The 18,063-nt window shown below is 35.6% G+C and overlaps 4 protein-coding genes and 1 long non-coding RNA gene across 7 annotated transcripts in view; 2 read left to right on the top strand and 3 right to left on the bottom strand.

The window, feature by feature from the left end:
• Nucleotides 1-13,585, bottom strand: part of Trs33 (trafficking protein particle complex subunit Trs33) — a 58,967-nt gene extending 45,382 nt beyond the window's left edge. Inside the window, exons 1-3 of one of the 2 annotated variants that reach the window (XM_077429545.1) lie at nucleotides 13,345-13,513; nucleotides 13,013-13,276; nucleotides 12,805-12,939 (exon numbers count right to left, since the gene is read on the bottom strand). In XM_077429545.1, coding sequence (XP_077285671.1) covers nucleotides 12,814-12,939; nucleotides 13,013-13,276; nucleotides 13,345-13,428 — 474 coding nt within the window. In that variant the 5' untranslated portion in view covers nucleotides 13,429-13,513 and the 3' untranslated portion in view covers nucleotides 12,805-12,813. Of the gene's footprint in view, nucleotides 1-12,733; nucleotides 12,940-13,012; nucleotides 13,277-13,344 lie in introns of those variants that run through there. The other variant, XM_077429544.1, reaches the window with a different exon arrangement.
• Nucleotides 1-17,604, bottom strand: part of LOC143910915 (uncharacterized) — a 95,160-nt gene extending 77,556 nt beyond the window's left edge. Inside the window, exons 1-4 of the long non-coding RNA XR_013260506.1 lie at nucleotides 17,400-17,604; nucleotides 17,195-17,347; nucleotides 15,264-16,848; nucleotides 14,956-15,203 (exon numbers count right to left, since the gene is read on the bottom strand). This is a non-coding gene — a long non-coding RNA (uncharacterized LOC143910915). The remainder of the gene's footprint in view (nucleotides 1-14,955; nucleotides 15,204-15,263; nucleotides 16,849-17,194; nucleotides 17,348-17,399) is intronic.
• Marc (Mitochondrial amidoxime reducing component) lies at nucleotides 3,738-6,864 on the top strand. 2 transcript variants are annotated; one of them, XM_077429542.1, is made up of 7 exons: nucleotides 3,738-3,988; nucleotides 4,503-4,722; nucleotides 4,797-5,033; nucleotides 5,102-5,207; nucleotides 5,277-5,482; nucleotides 5,546-5,620; nucleotides 6,183-6,864. In XM_077429542.1, exons 1-7 carry the CDS (start codon nucleotides 3,973-3,975, stop codon nucleotides 6,295-6,297), a joined length of 975 nt encoding a protein of 324 aa, XP_077285668.1. In that variant the 5' UTR covers nucleotides 3,738-3,972; the 3' UTR covers nucleotides 6,298-6,864. The 2 variants fall into 2 exon arrangements, 1 of the variants encoding a protein (XP_077285668.1); XR_013260504.1 differs by having other exon boundaries at nucleotides 3,782-3,988; nucleotides 5,277-5,475; nucleotides 6,183-6,649.
• On the bottom strand, nucleotides 6,423-7,691 carry LOC143910914 (cytochrome c oxidase subunit 7A1, mitochondrial-like). Its single transcript, XM_077429546.1, has 3 exons — nucleotides 7,552-7,691; nucleotides 7,260-7,406; nucleotides 6,423-7,182 (listed from the first exon to the last, which is right to left on the bottom strand). Exons 1-3 carry the CDS (start codon nucleotides 7,564-7,566, stop codon nucleotides 7,048-7,050), a joined length of 297 nt encoding a protein of 98 aa, XP_077285672.1. The 5' UTR covers nucleotides 7,567-7,691; the 3' UTR covers nucleotides 6,423-7,047.
• Nucleotides 9,229-12,693, top strand: PolA2 (DNA polymerase alpha subunit B). Its single transcript, XM_077429538.1, has 12 exons — nucleotides 9,229-9,451; nucleotides 9,557-9,731; nucleotides 10,090-10,141; nucleotides 10,585-10,682; nucleotides 10,762-10,929; nucleotides 11,002-11,125; nucleotides 11,200-11,324; nucleotides 11,394-11,539; nucleotides 11,658-11,895; nucleotides 11,976-12,179; nucleotides 12,253-12,439; nucleotides 12,514-12,693. Exons 1-12 carry the CDS (start codon nucleotides 9,349-9,351, stop codon nucleotides 12,646-12,648), a joined length of 1,755 nt encoding a protein of 584 aa, XP_077285664.1. The 5' UTR covers nucleotides 9,229-9,348; the 3' UTR covers nucleotides 12,649-12,693.
• Nucleotides 17,605-18,063: the final 459 nt, after the last annotated feature.

Here is an 18,063-nt window from a genome sequence, read left to right as displayed (position 1 = left end):
AGTTGGTGGATTATTTTTATCTACTTTTTTTTATTTGTCTGTCCTTGGGAACTATTAAATTAACGTGTAATGTATAGTTTCAACAAAAATATGTATAATATAAAATGAACGATGTTTATATTAATTTAACTTAAATAATTGGTCATTAATATAATTGAGTATTCGGTGCCACCAAGAGAAATGTTTTTACATTTATTTAAAATAATTTTTACATATCTCTGGTGCTACCCCTGAAATGTTATGTAAAATGCCGGCGATCGCCATGACACTTTTAAAAACTGTCAAACTACGATTGTAATTGTATAATATGTTACTTAAATGATCAATTTACTTATAAAAATGTATCCCATGTTGTTTATTTTGTGTTTTTGAATTCATTGTGCAACTTTTAACGATGCACTTGCCCAGAGAAGTTTTTATTGGACATACGTCGAGCACCAAGCATCAAATACGACTGATGCTAAAATTATTTAGGAATGTCTGTGGACAATCGTCACTTCACAACAATATAACGCCTAAAGCCACTTCTATTATTATAACATTTCTCTGATGTACATACATTTCTATAAAAGTGTTCAGTCAACATCAGTGCTGGTTTTAGGGGGGGGCTGGGTCGGGCGACGCCCGAGGGCGCCAAATAAGTTAGGGCGCCACACGATGCGCCAAAGGCGCTCTAAAATTTAAAATTAGAGCGCCAAAAGCCATAAAAAATTTCAGATTAGAGCGCTAAAGGCGAAATTTTTTTCTAAGGGCGTTTAGAAAAAAATTCCCGAGGGCGCCATTGGGTGTAAGGCCGGCACTGGTCAACATACATACATTCATTATTAATACAACATACATACATTCATTGTTCAAGTCGTTTTAATGACAAAGTCATTATTACAATTATATTCTAAATTTGATTGATTTTTTTAGTTAGATACAGACTTTTTTTTACTTTTTTGCGGTTCAATTAAATTATTTAATAAACTGCAAATACAAATTTTCTTTATTTAGCCCCCAAAGCTTCATCCATCTCATTTGATCAGAATCCTCGAGTCTGTTTTTGGGACAAAAAAGAAAAATATAAAACAATTGTTCGTTTAACAATGTGAGATATATTTTTTTCATTAGTTAGAAAATCAATATTCGTTTTGTATCATTACCAGACTTAGCCCGCCTTTACACGGGAAGGATGGATTAGACCGGCACCGTGCCGGTGGATTCATCCACAATCAGTGGATTCATCTGGGACCTGTGAAACAGTGCATACCCACCCATACAAACTGAGCCTAGTACCTGACGCAGGTTAAGGGCGGTTGTTTTTAGCACAAAAAAAGGTTCACTATTACTATTTTTGAGAAAAACCATGCTTTTTTTCTCTCTTGCTTTGAACACCTTGAACACTTTGCCATGATAAATTTACATTTTTATTATTATCTCAGCTATTAGATATAATTACGTGATGTATTTATTTTAGAAAGTTTGAGATGCACTGTTGTTCTATTGGTAAGTCAAAAGCACTCGCGTATATATGTATGTATGTCCATACATATTTGTATGTACCGCAGGAATAAATAAATCAATTCCTTTGTTTGACAATATGTCGTGTTTGCTATGAATATGTACATTTTTTTATTATTTATATTGTTATTGTTTACATTGTTATTCATTTATTAACTATTGGAAATAATAATTGCACATGTCCATTAATTTTCGTATTGATTATAAATTCATTCTCTTATGAAATAAAATTAATGAATATTGTACGTGGAAAATAAATAAATACTAAGTATGCACACGTATATAATACGAATATACATATTATAAAATTATATACTGTACTAGTGGTTTTACCCGGCTTCGCTCGGCATTTGTAATATAAACAGCTTACATACACATGGCAAAACAATCTAATAGTAAAAATTCATTTGTTTCTTTATTAAATTTATTTGAATCTAAAAAAAATAATTTTTGTCGATATCGATAAACAATGTCGATATCGTCGTCATATGAATTTTGATTTGTTTTCGATTTTACCAACAAACCTTACCATACAAAGTCTCGAAATTATATATTAGATTATAGAAAAAAATCAAATTAAATAGTTTTTTTTGAAAAGTCCCAGAAAATAAACATATGTTTGTAAATACACATGTACATATGTATATATTGTATATATAAGATTAGTACATTGCATTGAAATTATACATATGTATGTGTATAATTAAAATTATTGATGTATAAACTTTATCTCACCCATGATTATCCAACATCAGCGATTCGCAATATAAACAACATTGAAATTGATTTTCAACAACGCATTGACTTTGAATTATTTACATATATAAATAATAGATTTGCATTAAATGAGCAAATCAAATGTCATGTTTGAATTCAAGGTGCCGAATATTTAAGTTTCTATATACGTATGTACATACATATGTCTATTTATTTATGGATAATACTTTCAAATGTTAACGACAACTTCATTTTAAATTAATATTGGATAAATATAGACATTATTGACATTGACGGTTTAGAGCTTCCCCACTGATTGATGCTTATAGTAAGCTTAAAAACTATCAAGCGTTTTTTTTTAAAAAAAAAGGACGGACATCTCGTCAAGACGACAAAAATAGATTTACGATTTTTTAAAATGAAATTAACAAATTGTTTCATTAATAAAATATTTGTATTATGTACGATTTTTGTAAAATGTATGATGTATGTACATATGTAGTACATTATACATTACAGACATAATATCTTTAATTTCATATATTGCATTGTCATTTGTTTTTCTTTTTTTCATTTTAAGAGGAACTTTTAATTTTTCAATAAATAAATATTCACGTAGTTAAATATTGACGAATTAATTCAGAAAATAACAGCTGCTATACATATGCATGTGAAATAAAAATATATAAACCCCATTTCAAGAAATATATTTGACAAAACAAGAACGATAGCTAAATGAAAATTTTTTCATTAGACTATTACAAGGCTGCTTTTTTTCGACTATTACAATGACTTTTATTAGGGTATTACCACATTAGCACAATAATAAACAAATCAAGGTTGATTCAGTTTTAATTCACTAAAATTTCACATTTTAATCATTTGTGAAATGTGTACATTGAGTTATTGAAAATTATTTCATAACATGATTACATATGTATGTACATAGATACAATAGAAAATGATTACATATGTATGTACATAGATACAATAGAAAATGATTACATATGTACATATTATACAATGACAATTTTCCGAATAAAAAATGTGCATACAAAATTTCTTAAGACCTGTGTTCACATATTTGATTCATGAGAGAAATTAGCTAGACAAATAAGTATAGTGATATTTACGTACATATGTTATAAGCAAATAATACTTTTTTTCTTTCTAGTAGGTAGTATTTCTTGGTAGTGACTAATTTAAATAATAGTTTGTGGCGATAAAATTTCTATAATATTAAAAAACTCATGCGTTAGGGCATATTTTTATATAATATTACTTACTAGATAATTTAATTGTATTTTATTATATAACCCATGAAATATTTTAATTAATAGAATTACATATAACGTTAATCTTAAATAAATTTACTGTGCAAATGATTCAACGTCTTAATATTTTACGGATTATACTTTTACATCTTCCTTAATATTTAAAAAAATTGTAATTTCTTTGTTGACTTGAATTGGTTTAAAAATCAGTTATATTTTTAATGTGGTAATGGTGAGATATGTAGTTGTTAAGTTGGCATTGCAGACGTGTCTCGCTTTACGAATCTACGCTTAACCGATTTGACCTGTAGCTGAGGCCATTGGGACGTGTTGATTGCAATCAATATATTATATATATATATATATATATATGTTATAATACCACTGATCAATTAGAAGTTGACAATAATTACTGTCATTGTTACTTTGTCAATAATTACTGTTCTTGGTAAATTTGCTGCAATTGCTTATTTTCCAGATGAATTTCATATCAGGTTTGTCTGATAAATAATGTAAACAATCACGTGATACATTTATTTTCTACTTGCTTTGATACTACCTATTTAAACATGTCAGCATATCCAATTTCGCGTCGCACTTAATATTAATACACATTTGTACATGTACATACATATTCCAATGTTATCAAAATGTAATATTCTTTGCAAATTTAAAGTTTGCGTAATAGCGAAGACTCGAGTATAAAAAATATGATATCGAAAATAAAATTAGCAACTTGAATAAATTTGGAAAACTTTTTATTTTATTTTTTTACAAGTTTATAAATGAAATTAAATCAACATAATTTAGAAATTTCAACATAATGAAAAAAGATTATTGAATTGATATTTTTTTTTTGATTATTGATTTTGTATGATAAGTGAGTTAAAGTCACATTTTCATCCAGTGTGATTTTAAACTGGATATTAGAAAACTTTAAAAGTATACTTAATATTTGACGATATAAACGTAGTTGTGTAAATTTCAATTATGTGTATTTAATTTCAGCCCGTCCTGCTATATCAACGAGTATTGGAGTAATCGGTGTCGGTTCTTTGTATCTTTTTTGGAGATGGTATTCAAACAGAGAACGCATACCATCGAACTGGCGTCAAGTCGGCGTTCTCAATGATTTGATGTGTTTTCCGATAAAATCTTGCGGCATCATACGAGAACAAGCTATGGAGTGCTCCGAATTAGGTCTCAAAATAGACTGGTTATATGATCGGTAATGATATGTAATACAAATTCTATTGATTTTATGAAACTACTCATTTTATTTAATATCATAATTTTCTTCAGGGGATTCGTCATTGTAAATTTGGCTGGCAACTTTGTATCAGCTAGACTTCATCCAAAGTTAGTCTTAATCAAACCTTCCATGAGTAAAGACGAACTAATTCTCACAGTACCGAATGGAGAATCGTTCACTATTAAATATAAAGATATTATAGAAAAACCCGTATCTAAAGTTACTTTGTGGGGCCAAGAGATGAAAGGAATGGATTGTGGTGATGATGTTGCTGGTTTTCTATCGAAGTTAGACTTATTACTAAACAAATGTATTACATTTACTATCATATGACTAATATGTTAAATAAATTTAGATACATTCTTGACGAAGACACGGGTCTAAGAATGGTGCACTATCCGACAGAATGTGGTAACATGAGACGGAGCCGAATTAGAGCGATAGTCAGAGATAATGACTCCGTAAGTCTGTGGGTAAATAATTAACTGTTAACATCAACTGCTATTATTAATTATTCATTTTTAATTAAGGGTGCGTTCCCAGATTTAACATCATACTGCCTCATGAACGAAAGTTCTATTGATGACTTGAACACTCGTATGGATGGTTTTAAAACGGATCCGCAAAATTTCAGACCCAACTTTGTCGTAAAAGGTGCTCAACCTTTAGAGGAAGATCACTGGCAATGGGTACGAATAGGTGACGTTGTCTTCAAAGTCGTTAAACAATGTACAAGGTAATATTATTTTATCATGATGAAATTATATGAATTTTTGACGATAATCATTTTATTTTGTAGATGTGTATTAACAACAGTCGATTGGAAAACTGGTGTGAAAAATGAAAATGGAGAACCACTTGCTACGTTGAAAAAGTAAGTCTTATCATCAATTATCATGGTCTGGTTACCCATTCCTGATGTGAAACAAAATTGCCGAGATTATTTCATTGCATTCGAATTTATTAATTGTTGTATTGGCCCAAAAATAGAGCTCCTCTGTTTTTTGAATCTGCCTTTTGGAAAAAATTTTCATTGAATCCTATCAGTAACAAATTGTTTATCCATCCATCACCCTTCTTGAACCTTCACGATAATTCTATTATTTCTGTTTAGATTAGGATTTTCTTTGCAAAATAGCATACGATGGTAGTTTTATACCATCTGCTGATGTACATTACTTTTTGATTTTTATTTTCTGTCATTTTTTAATACACGAATTATTTTTGAATTTCTTTTTAACTGTCTAATTTGTGGGCAAATAGAATTTGACAATTAACTGTATTATTCTTGGTAATCAATTTATTATTTGTCGTTTAAGACTCAAATATAAGGCGATTCCATGTTTTTTGACCCACTTTTTAGTATAAAAACCTTGTTTTATTTTAGTTCCAATATTGTATATTAGAATACTTATGTATTTTTGTTATTATTGTAGATATCGAATGATTGGTGTGAAGAAACACGATACAGGTAGCCCGGTAATGGGAATACATCTGACGCTACGTAAAGCTGGAACTGTACAGCTTTCTGATCCTGTTTATGTAGCATAAGATGTATTTAAAAACAAACTGTGAATGAACTTTTTATAAAATGCAATATTACGAATTTGTTATCTGAGTACTTAAAATGATTGTAATGATGAATATATCAGATGACTGAAGACAATTTTTATTATCATGTATAATTTTTAGTTTCTAGTAGCAGAATTAGTTGGGAATAAGAATCATAATTTTTTTTTCTCCTTTTTTATATAAATATGTATATATCATGAGCGAGTTTATATAAAATATTGTCGCCGATTAACTACATATGTATATTTCTTTGATTTTATATTTACGAAAGAAAATGAATTTGTATAAAAAACGAAGTTTACAATTTTTAAATATATTTTATTCAAATTTCACTGGCTTTTCTATAAAACAAGTCATATTAGTATGGTATAATACAAGAATAATCACACCACGACCATACATAAGTATATCTGAAAATCGATTGGAGTGTTAATAAACAGATATATAGACTGATATTACTGATTATGGCGAGATTATTTTCAATTTATTCCAGTACTATATAATATTTTACATAATATATGAATAAAACATCAAATAAATGTTATGAAAAAAATATATTGTTTGGCTCTGTTTCTACATTGCTACATATTGTAAAAGATTGGATATAAAATTATATAACATGTTTTTCTGGAAATGAAAATTCTTCTATAAGCGGAATGAAATGCATATCATAAATGCTCAGTGACTAAATATTACATAGAGCTGATAGGAAGTCTAATTTTCGGCTAATTAAGTTGAATAAGACAATTTCCCCAAATAAGCTACAGATAGACTGATGCCCATTGTACAAGCAATTCCGGTGGCGTAATAAAATACTTTATCCATCGGACCCCCTTTTAGATGTACAGGTACGTCATTTTCAACCTTTGTAAAAAAAAAAAATACAAGTTAATAAAACACACTTGGTATGTGTAATATTTAAAATAAATTTTATAATATACCTGAAACTTGGTTTGTAATTCGCGAATACGAGGGCAATAAGGAGTTACAGCTTCTTTGGATTGATTCAAGGGAATTGAGGGTTTCACTTTCAATGCAGAAGACATGTGCAATTGTTTGACCCCGTTGACGCCCAACTTTCCTACATTCTGTAATGATAAAAATCGTCCTTATAGGTTGACAAATAGATGATTACGTAACATATTGCATTTATGAATGACTGGTATAGCAAAGGTGACTGAATATGTAAAATAATGAATTTAAAGTAATTTAGAAAACGGTAAACGGGTCTACCTTGACGTGGTTCATTTTTGCGGCAGCTCGTGAAAAATTTGTCGTAAGCTGTCAAGTAAGAGCCTGACGGCAATAAACTTTAAAAATACGGCCAGCATCACGCTACTTTTTTTTCTTTGGGCGCAGAACCTACAAGCAACATAAATAAACAATCCTACCCACCTAATGTGCAGATAAATAGACCTATCATTGTTAATGATAGATTTACCTTGAGAATTATTAGCGTTAATGTCGTCATATTAGATGTTCACATGTAACACGTAAATTTAAAGAATAAGTGGATAACTTCTGTTGAAGCACTATAATCGTTGATTATGCCAAGTTCATTGGTCATTTAGATTTAAGGTAAAAAATAATAAGAACAACGTGACAATGCTGAGCGATGATTTTTTACATATTATTAAAAAAAGCAAAATTTCTCCCCTTGAAAAATGGGTCCCATCAATCCATCCAATATATAATTTATTTACAGTATTATTGCTCACCAAGAAGTAGAATGCATAGAATCGCTCTCAGCCTCCAAAAAAGTTGCTACAAAAACTCTGCGCGGCAGAGTTTGTTCATTGTTTGCTAAACTTCGTCTCTCTCTCTCTCTTGTCTCTCTTCTGACTTTCCGTCCCTCTCTTCGATGGCTCGCTTTTAGACGGTACTTTTGTTAACAATGACCATTCTATGCATTCTACTTCTATGTTGCTCACTAATAAATTTTTAACTAATAAATTTTAAATTTAAATATTTCTTATTTAGTTTCAAGCTAAAGTGATCATTTTTTATCAAATCCAACACCTGGACATTTTATCGAAAAAAAATATTAATTTTCTTGAATGCTCTTATAAAATTTTACACAATCCTGGTTAAGCTGTTAGGCAAAAGATCTCGTATAAAAAAGCATTTGTTGAGCAATATTTGGGCAGTTTTCTGTATGGCAATTTTCCTATGCGACGAATTTTTGTGCGACAGAAACCGCGCTAGCGATTTTCGTAGCAGCGGTTATCCTGGTAGCGACTCACATTTGGGATGTAACCCGTTTACCACTATGTACATAGATAAAGTAAAAATTATTCAGCAGGTACATTTGTTCTTGGTAAACAGAGACAATAATCAACTAATTTAGCAATATTTTTGTAAGAGACATCATTTTCGACGAAGGCATTAAGAGTTTCAATGAAAATAATAAAGCATGTACTTTTGTTTTATTTCACAACTTATCAGAACAAATATCCAAAAACCAGTACTGTACTGGTAAAATCGGTAAACGGACTACTAGTCATATGTGAACCAGTCATATGACAACCGGTCGCTCCAGGTCGGTCACACGTGATCACCCGTCACACTAAAACTGGTCACGAGAAAACTGATCACACCCTAAAATCGGTCAACCAGTTTTCTCGTGACCGATTTTAGGGTGTGACCAGTTTTAGTGTGACGGGTGATCACGTGTGACAGATCTAGAGCGACCGGTTGTCCTGTGACCGGTTCACATTTGACTAGTAATCACCGAACCGGTAAGATCAGTACAAATAATTTAAAACCGACCTAATACATGGATTTGTAACATGTATATGAACGCAAATTCGACAAAAAGTTGACCTTTTGCTTTTAGCCTCATATTGTTTTGGCCATTGTATCCCGTTTTTAGGTTTAAAATGATGGGATTTAAAATATAAAAGCAGAAAGAGAGAGTGGGCGTTAGTGAACAGGGAAGCGTGTCGCGTTCACGAATCCGCGCGCGTACGGTCTCTGGTTTGGCGGTCGTTGGCGCGTCACTCGTCAGCGCGTCACTCGCGCACGTCCAGGATGCCCGCCGGTGAGGAGCACTCGCAGGACGAGTTGTCGGAGCAGCTGGAGGAGCATCTGGCCGTGCTGGGACTGGCGCTCCACCGGGACCACTTGCTGCACAGTTAGTACTAATGCACAAATGCACCAATGCACCAATGCACCAATGCAGTAATGCACCGAGTCCCGTCGAACGGTACTTAATCCGGATTCCGGTGTGATGTTGCAGTGGTGGAGTGCTGCCGGAAGTACGATCTCTCCGCTGAAGAAGCCGCCGAGCAGTGGGCGGCTGTGGTTCTGTCGGACTCGGCCAGCACCCCCGTGCCCCGGCTCATGCTGCAATTCGACAGACAACTTGAAACTTCCACCGAATCTCACGCCTCGCACCACCACCATTCCCTACTGTATCCTTTTGATTTTGGCGCCAAAATTTCAGTTGGCTTTGTTGAAAACTTTTGTTACTCAATATTCGAACAAGTGCAACTCTTTTATTATATTGTGAATACTTTGTAAGGGTTTTTTAGAGAATTTAATTTCGTTTGAATTTTGAAGATTTGAGTATGATTAAAACATTCCAGAAAAAAAAAATGGATACTACTATTAAATGAATATTTGAGCTGGCCTCTTTGTATTTGATATTATATTTCTACTCTGTAACTCAATACTCTGATAAAAATTACACTGCGTGGCAGTTTTATCGCATTTTTGTTCGTAATATATTTAGAATAATTGTTGTAATGAATTTCCTTAAAACATTCTCAGACATATTGATGACGACGAAAATATTCTGGCCGATTACCTGACAACACCCAAGGTATAACTTTTTAGTATTGTGATAAATATTGTTTTTTTATTTTTCATTGTTCAATGATATGATGCATACATAGTTTTTGTCGCAGTGTGATGGATTCAATGAGTTTAGGTTTAGCTTACAGTGCTATTAAACGTGTGACTAGATCTACACTCATTGATATTGTCACATATAATCGCAAAATTATGTATGATGCCTATGCATGTTATATGTACTTCAAATTTTTCAGATACATGTCGAAAAGTCTGTGATAATTGTAGGCGAGTATGGTCTTAGTTCACATTTTACATTTACTTGTGACTAAATTCATACTCGTCTCCAGCCATCGACATATATTTAACAATCACATGGTGTAATTATAATAATTATGCATATAATATATGGATTAATGTTAGTAGAATTTATGATGTTTTGTTGGTTTTTCATTCGTGTTTTCAATTTTGTAGATCAAAACTGAAAACATTGATTACGAATCTCCAAAATCTACCGTTAAAAGTGAAGTACTGCCAAAATCTTTACGCCCAATAACTTATACACCAGCTACGTAAGCAATTTATACATGTTTTGGAAATAACCATTCAATCGTTTCATTTTGTTTTAGAATTATATTGATTTACTTTCAGTTCTCAATCAGAAAAGTATTCAAATAGAACAAATGCAGGTGACGTATTAAACAGCTATGGAGACGAAGAAGAATTAAAAAAATGTACATGGACAAATGCAAGCAATAGCATATGCTACATTCAACAAGTTCCCAATCATTCGGAATCAATACTTTCTACTAATGCAATGTAAGCATTATTTTATCAAATGCAACTGCAATTGAATCTTTAAACTAATCATTAAAAATGATTATTTTTTAGGTACGGCTTTGAATCATTACAAAATAAAACAAATATGCTTGATTACCACATCAAATACTTATCGGAATATATTCTGCATAGAGCTGTAATCAAAGATACCGTCCCTGTTGTACATAAAAGTCAAGTATGATGATTGTGCGATTTGTAAAAGAGAATTTCAGATACTTATTAAAATTAACACAAATTTCGTTCATGTAGGTACCCATAACAATAGTAGGAAGGATCGATTGTGATTCTAATGGTCGATTGAATCAAAAGTCGGTAGTTATTCAAGGGACTCATGACCAATCGTATGGCATGAATGTACCTGTAAACCTGAATCAGTCAGTACAAATTTATGTTGAATCATAGTTGAGTTTGACATCCTTTATGATATATTTTTAATTATTCAGCTTAAAGGAATACACCCTGTTTCCTGGACAGGTTGTAGCGTTATCTGGTTTGAATGTTCAAGGCGATGTTTTTGAAGCCCAGCAAGTCTTCCTAGATGGATCGTTTGACAAAGCTAATGCCCCGGTTTTAGATGATTCTCTGAATGGTAAGTAAAATGGCTATTGTATGAATAAATATATTTAAAAATTAGGAAGAGTTGGTCAATTGATTCTGAAAGTAGTCGAGACAGGCTTAAGCAAAGTTACTACGAACATTATTTTCAGGACAATTACAAATGGTTGTAGTTTGTGGCCCATTCACAACTTCAGACAGTCTAACATATGATCCATTGACTGACCTCATACAGTATGTCACTGAGAATAAACCTCACGTTGTAACATTGATAGGACCATTCTTACACGCGAATCATCCATTACTACTCAAGAATACCATAGCAGAAACATTTAAATCTTTCTTCGAAAATTTGGTAGAAAAAATCGTGACTGCAATATCAGCTGTGAAGTAAAACTTTATTGGGAGTTTTTACATTGCTTATATATAAGTTTGAATCGAAAATCTCAAGTTTTTTTAATTTATTTCAGTCCACAGACTCAAATTGTTTTAGTGGCAAGTTCTAAAGACGTATTTCACACAAATATTTATCCAACGCCTCCATTCCACATCAAGAAAAGCTATCCAAATTTGATGTTAGTCCCAGATCCATGCGTTTTAAATGTCAGTGGAGTCAATATTGGAGTCACGTCTACTGATATTATGATGCATTTAAGTAAAGAAGAAATATCCATGTTAGTATAATGATTTTTTTATTGAAAGTATTTACGAAATGTGTTGTTATTGATGCTCATTTTTATATATTAGGCCACCCCAGGGACAGGATAAAATGGGTCGATTGGCCAGTCAATTATTGAATCAGCAAAACTTCTATCCTCTCTATCCACCGAACCCTAGTATGTCTTTGGATACCACATTATGGAGTGATTATGCAGCATTGCCTTTCACGCCTCATATTCTTATTCTTCCATCCGATTTTAGATATTTTACTAAGGTTCGTATTTCTATCTGTATCTAATATCTTTTGTGTATATGTAATTTGATTATTTTTATCATTCTTGTTTGCAGAATATAAATGGATGTCTTATCGTCAATCCAGAGCGTCTTACAAAAGGAATTGGCGCTGGTACTTTCACAAGAATACAAATTAATTCTAAATATTCTAGTGACGCAAAAATACTTTGTCAAATACTGAGGATTTAATCTGAACTATTTATAATTACTCTAATAAATATTTTTGTAAAACTATGGGCTTTTTTTATATACATACTATACATAAATACGTATTAAAAATGAAATCGCATTTATTGAATACGCGTTTATTCATCTTACATTATATTACATATATTGCTATGGGTATATATATTTTTAATTAGCTTGCACTTGTATATGGAATTTACAGGAAGGCATGTTTTGAACCTCTCCTGTAACGGTACAGTTGATTCCAAGATTTGCTAGGCCACCCCGGACGAGACCACATGTATATGATACAAACTAAAATAATAAGATTAAAAAATGTTACGAGAAAATTACAGAATTTGCACCATTGAAATATTAAAATAATTACCCTCGGTGCATACTCCAGATATTGATGACTGTTGGAGAATCTCGTGAGGAACCTGAATGCGTTATCTTGCAGTACATATACACCTTGATGGTTAGTTCTGAGATTGTCGATTTGTTTCTTGTAGACGCAAGTCCAAAAATCCGTGCATATGAATTTGACGGTATCTAATTCGTCTTTGAAACGAGGCCATTCTCTGGTGAGTCGTTCCATTATTTTATACCCGGCTGAGAAACCGATGTATTCGATCACCGAGAGATCAGTATCCTGTAAAAGTATTACAATCAATTTATACGCTCATAATAAAGCCAAGAAGTGAGTAATTAGTGAGTTACCTTAGTTTTGCTATCTTTTTTTTGTTCCAATGCATAGTTGATGATTTCGCTGTGGAGGAAATCGAATAAAGTTTCGTCAGCCATGGTTCGTCTAATTTAAGAGTTCGGTTGTGACCGATTTATCGACTTTAATTTGAATTTATTAATATAAAACTACATTATTTTCTGTGCAAAATGACTACAAGAGCGTGGAAACGTCACCCCAACCAATGACAGATATGGCCATAACAACACATTAAATAGCCTTTAACCATTTTCACGTTTCATTTGCATACGAATGGTAAACCGACTATTTGGCACATTATGATCGCGCATACGAAAATATACACGTGAATACGAAATATCTGGCACTCGAGTTCTCGTTAGTATGAAATTTCGCGTGGGTGGAATTTTCGAGTGCTAGATGTTCCAAGATCGAGATTTTAGTGACGTGTGCGAGATGGTAAACGGGTTACATCCCAAATTTCAATCGCCACCAGGATAACCACCGCTACGAAAATCGCGCGCGGGGCTCCTGTCGTACAGGAAAATTGCAATACAGAAAACTGCTCAAATATGCTTTTTTTTGACGAGATTTTTATTATTATCAGAACTAAAATGACGTTACGGACTCGCATGTCCGTATCAACATACGAAGTTCATATGTATAATCGATAATATTAAAAATCTTGTAAAAAAAAGTATTTGCTGAACAATATTTGGGCAGCTTTCTGTACGACAATTTTCTTGTGCGATGAATTTTCGTGTGACAGGAGATCCACGCGCATAATTTTCGAAGCGGTGGTTATCCTGGTAGCGATTTTCAATTTGAATGTAATTATTACAATTATTATTATTTTATTGTTACAATCAATATACACTCGTCATAACAGATCGCTCCAATGTGACGAGTGTACGATAACGGCCAGAAATATAATAATACATATGTAGGAATCTCGTCGTCGTCATCGTCATCGAAACCTTCGAGAATATTCCGCAACAACAAAATACATCGAGCGGAACAGCGCCAAGCATTCCAGAAAATACTACGCCTCGACGAAAGCAAATTCCTCTTGTACGCATCAACAACTAAATGCTCGTACGACCACTTCCATCAAGCATTCCAGAAAATACTACGCCTCGACGAAAGCAAATTCCTCTTGTACGCATCAACAACTAAATGCTCGTACGACCACTTCCATCAAGCATTCCAGAAAATACTACGCCTCGACGAAAGCAAATTCCTCTTGTACGCATCAACAACTAAATGCTCGTACGACCACTTCCATCAAGCATTCCAGAAAATACTACGCCTCGACGAAAGCAAATTCCTCTTGTACGCATCAACAACTAAATGCTCGTACGACCACTTCCATCAAGCATTCCAGAAAATTCTACGCCTCGACAAAAGTGCATTCCTTTCTTACGCATCAACAAACCACCACCATCGGTCAGGCGATTCCAGAAACACTATAAAAGGAGGTACAACCCAAACAACGCCAGTCGACCCACAGCAGCAAGCGTCGACACACAGCGCAGCTACATAGCTACCCCGCCTACATTGGTACTACCCCGACGTGATCTACGCAACCTTCTGATCATTCAACAGCGCTGCCAACACATGTACCCCGCCTACATTGGTGACCCCATCTTTGAACTACGCAGCCTTCATAGCAGTCAACAGCGCAGTCAACACGGCAGCCCACAGTGCAGCCTCCACAACAACCAACAGCCGCCACGACAGCAGCCCACAGCGCAGCCTACATAGCAGCCTACATCGCAGCCCACATAGCAGCCCACATTGCAGCCTACATAGCAGCCCACATCGCAGCCTACATAGCAGCCCACATTGCAGCCTACATAGCAGCCCACATCGCAGCCTACATAGCAGCCCACATCGCAGCCTACATAGCAGCCCACATCGCAGCCTACATAGCAACCGCAGACTTCACGCAACCGCAGCCTTCAACGCAGTCTATAACGCAACCCTCAACGCAGACTTCAAACGCAGTCCGCTACATGTCCCCACAACTAGTGACCATGTCAAACAACTCCGCAGCTTTCGCCACAACAAAACGCAACCCGGAGACAACAACCAAATGGATCCACTACTGTTGATCCGCCAGCACCGCTCATCACACCTTCGATGATTCATCACCTCGATGAGCCCATGCAGGACGCCGCAGCCTGCACAACAGCACCGTCCAGACCGTCACAAACCTTCACTACCATTGTAACGACCGCAACAGTAACATGGTGTGAAAGTACATATGGACCAGCTACCAACACAACCCGCGGTTGAGTCAACCCACTCCAGCACAACCGGCGAAACAAATCGCCACTGAGCCAACTAGCTCCAACACAACACAGCCGCTGTCGAGACAACTAACTCCAGCACAATCAGCACAACGCCTGCACAACAACATCGTCCAGACCACCAACCTTCACTATCAACGTAGCCTAGACAGAATAAGCAACATGGTAGAAAAGAACAACTCGGACTGGTACGCAAAACGAGACCCGCTGTCGAGACAACCGACTCCAGCACAACCAACGAAGACCAGCACTCAACGCACTTCGCTAACCAACAGTCTCCACACAAATTCCGCTGCCGAGACAACTAACTCCAGCACAACCAACGAAGACCAGCACTCAACGCACTTCGTCAACCAACGTTCTTCACGCAAGATCCGCTGTCGAGACAACTAACTCCAGCACAACCAATGAAGACCAGCACTCAACGCACTTCGTCAACCAACGTTCTTCACGCAAGATCCGCTGTCGAGACAACCAACTCCAGCACAACCAACGAAGACCAGCAATCAACGCACTTCGTCAACCAACGTTCTTCACGCAAGACCCGCTGCCGAGACAACTAACTCCAGCACAACCAACGAAGACCAGCACTCAACGCACTTCGTCAACCAACGTTCTTCACGCAAGATCCGCTGTCGAGACAACCAACTCCAGCACAACCAACGAAGACCAGCACTCAACGCACTTCGTCAACCAACGTTCTTCACGCAAGACCCGCTGCCGAGACAACTAACTTCAGCACCACCAGCAAAACAGTCACGCGAATGACTCCACGCAGAACACAGCAGCCTGCACAACAGCACCATCCAAGCCATCACAAACCTTCACTACCAACGCAGCTCGCCCAAAATAAGCAACCTGGTAGAGAACAAGACTTGGACCGGCATGCAACACAAGACCCGCTGTTGAGACAACTTTCTCCAGCACAACCGGACGAACAACGACGCCATCGAGTCAATAGACCCCAACACATCAAGATTCCCACAAAATCACACACATCGCTAACACTCACCGGAGAGCCATGTAGGAATCTCGTCGTCGTCATCGTCATCGAAACCTTCGAGAATATTCCGCAACAACAAAATACATCGAGCGGAACAGCGCCAAGCATTCCAGAAAATACTACGCCTCGACGAAAGCAAATTCCTCTTGTACGCATCAACAACTAAATGCTCGTACGACCACTTCCATCAAGCATTCCAGAAAATACTACGCCTCGACGAAAGCAAATTCCTCTTGTACGCATCAACAACTAAATGCTCGTACGACCACTTCCATCAAGCATTCCAGAAAATACTACGCCTCGACGAAAGCAAATTCCTCTTGTACGCATCAACAACTAAATGCTCGTACGACCACTTCCATCAAGCATTCCAGAAAATTCTACGCCTCGACAAAAGTGCATTCCTCTCGTACGCATCAACAACTAAATGCTCGTACGCATCAATAACCACTTCCATCAAGCGTTCCAGAAAATTCTACGCCTCGACAAAAGTGCATTCCTTTCTTACGCATCAACAAACCACCACCATCGGTCAGGCGATTCCAGAAACACTATAAAAGGAGGTACAACCCAAACAACGCCAGTCGACCCACAGCAGCAAGCGTCGACACACAGCAGCAGACCAGTCAACATACAGCTCCTGACCAGCCACCACTACACTACGCGGACTTGGAAGATCAACCAGCCGGACGAGCCAGCAACACACTGCCGTATCCAGAGACCTTCCGAACATAGCCGAACACCGAGCCAGCAACACACTGCCGCATCCAGAGACCTTCTGAACATAGCTGAATGCCGAGCCAGCGACACTCTACCATATCCAGAGACCGCTGAACGACATACTTTTGCCCACAAATACCATACCTTTGTACAACCATAGGCAAACAATAAAACTTTATAAAACTAGCACAACAGTGTTTCGTTAGGCCGGGATACGGTCAACACATTGTACCCCGCCTACACATATACAATCAGAATACATAGCATATAAAAATTAATCAGTACAGAAATAATAATCATAGAGACATCTATAGATTATTTTTAGATTTTTGTGTACAATTATTATTACAATTATGGGGGATGAACGAATGAGACGACTGGCATGTTGAATGCACGTGTTTTATTTATGACAGCCGAAGGCAGAGTGAGTAGCGCTCTCCGAACCCAGCCGAGTTGGTCCCCACTCGCAGGAAGGTAACCAAACTCGACCATGTCGTATAGTGAGCCGCCACACAATTTTTATACATATAATAAACACGAAATTATAGAGATGTCTATCGAGATATTTATAGATTTCAGATTACTGTGCATAATTTTTACAAATTTTGTGACAACAGGAAATGACCTAATACCAGTTTTCAGGAACCGTTTCAACAATGATCAGATAAAATTGGCAAGCTCTGAAAGAGAAACGATGGATT

This window comes from Arctopsyche grandis, chromosome 4, assembly GCF_051622035.1.
Source record: "Arctopsyche grandis isolate Sample6627 chromosome 4, ASM5162203v2, whole genome shotgun sequence".
NCBI classification, from domain to species: domain Eukaryota; kingdom Metazoa; phylum Arthropoda; class Insecta; order Trichoptera; family Hydropsychidae; genus Arctopsyche; species Arctopsyche grandis.
This window is presented reverse-complemented; position numbering and strand designations above follow the sequence as displayed.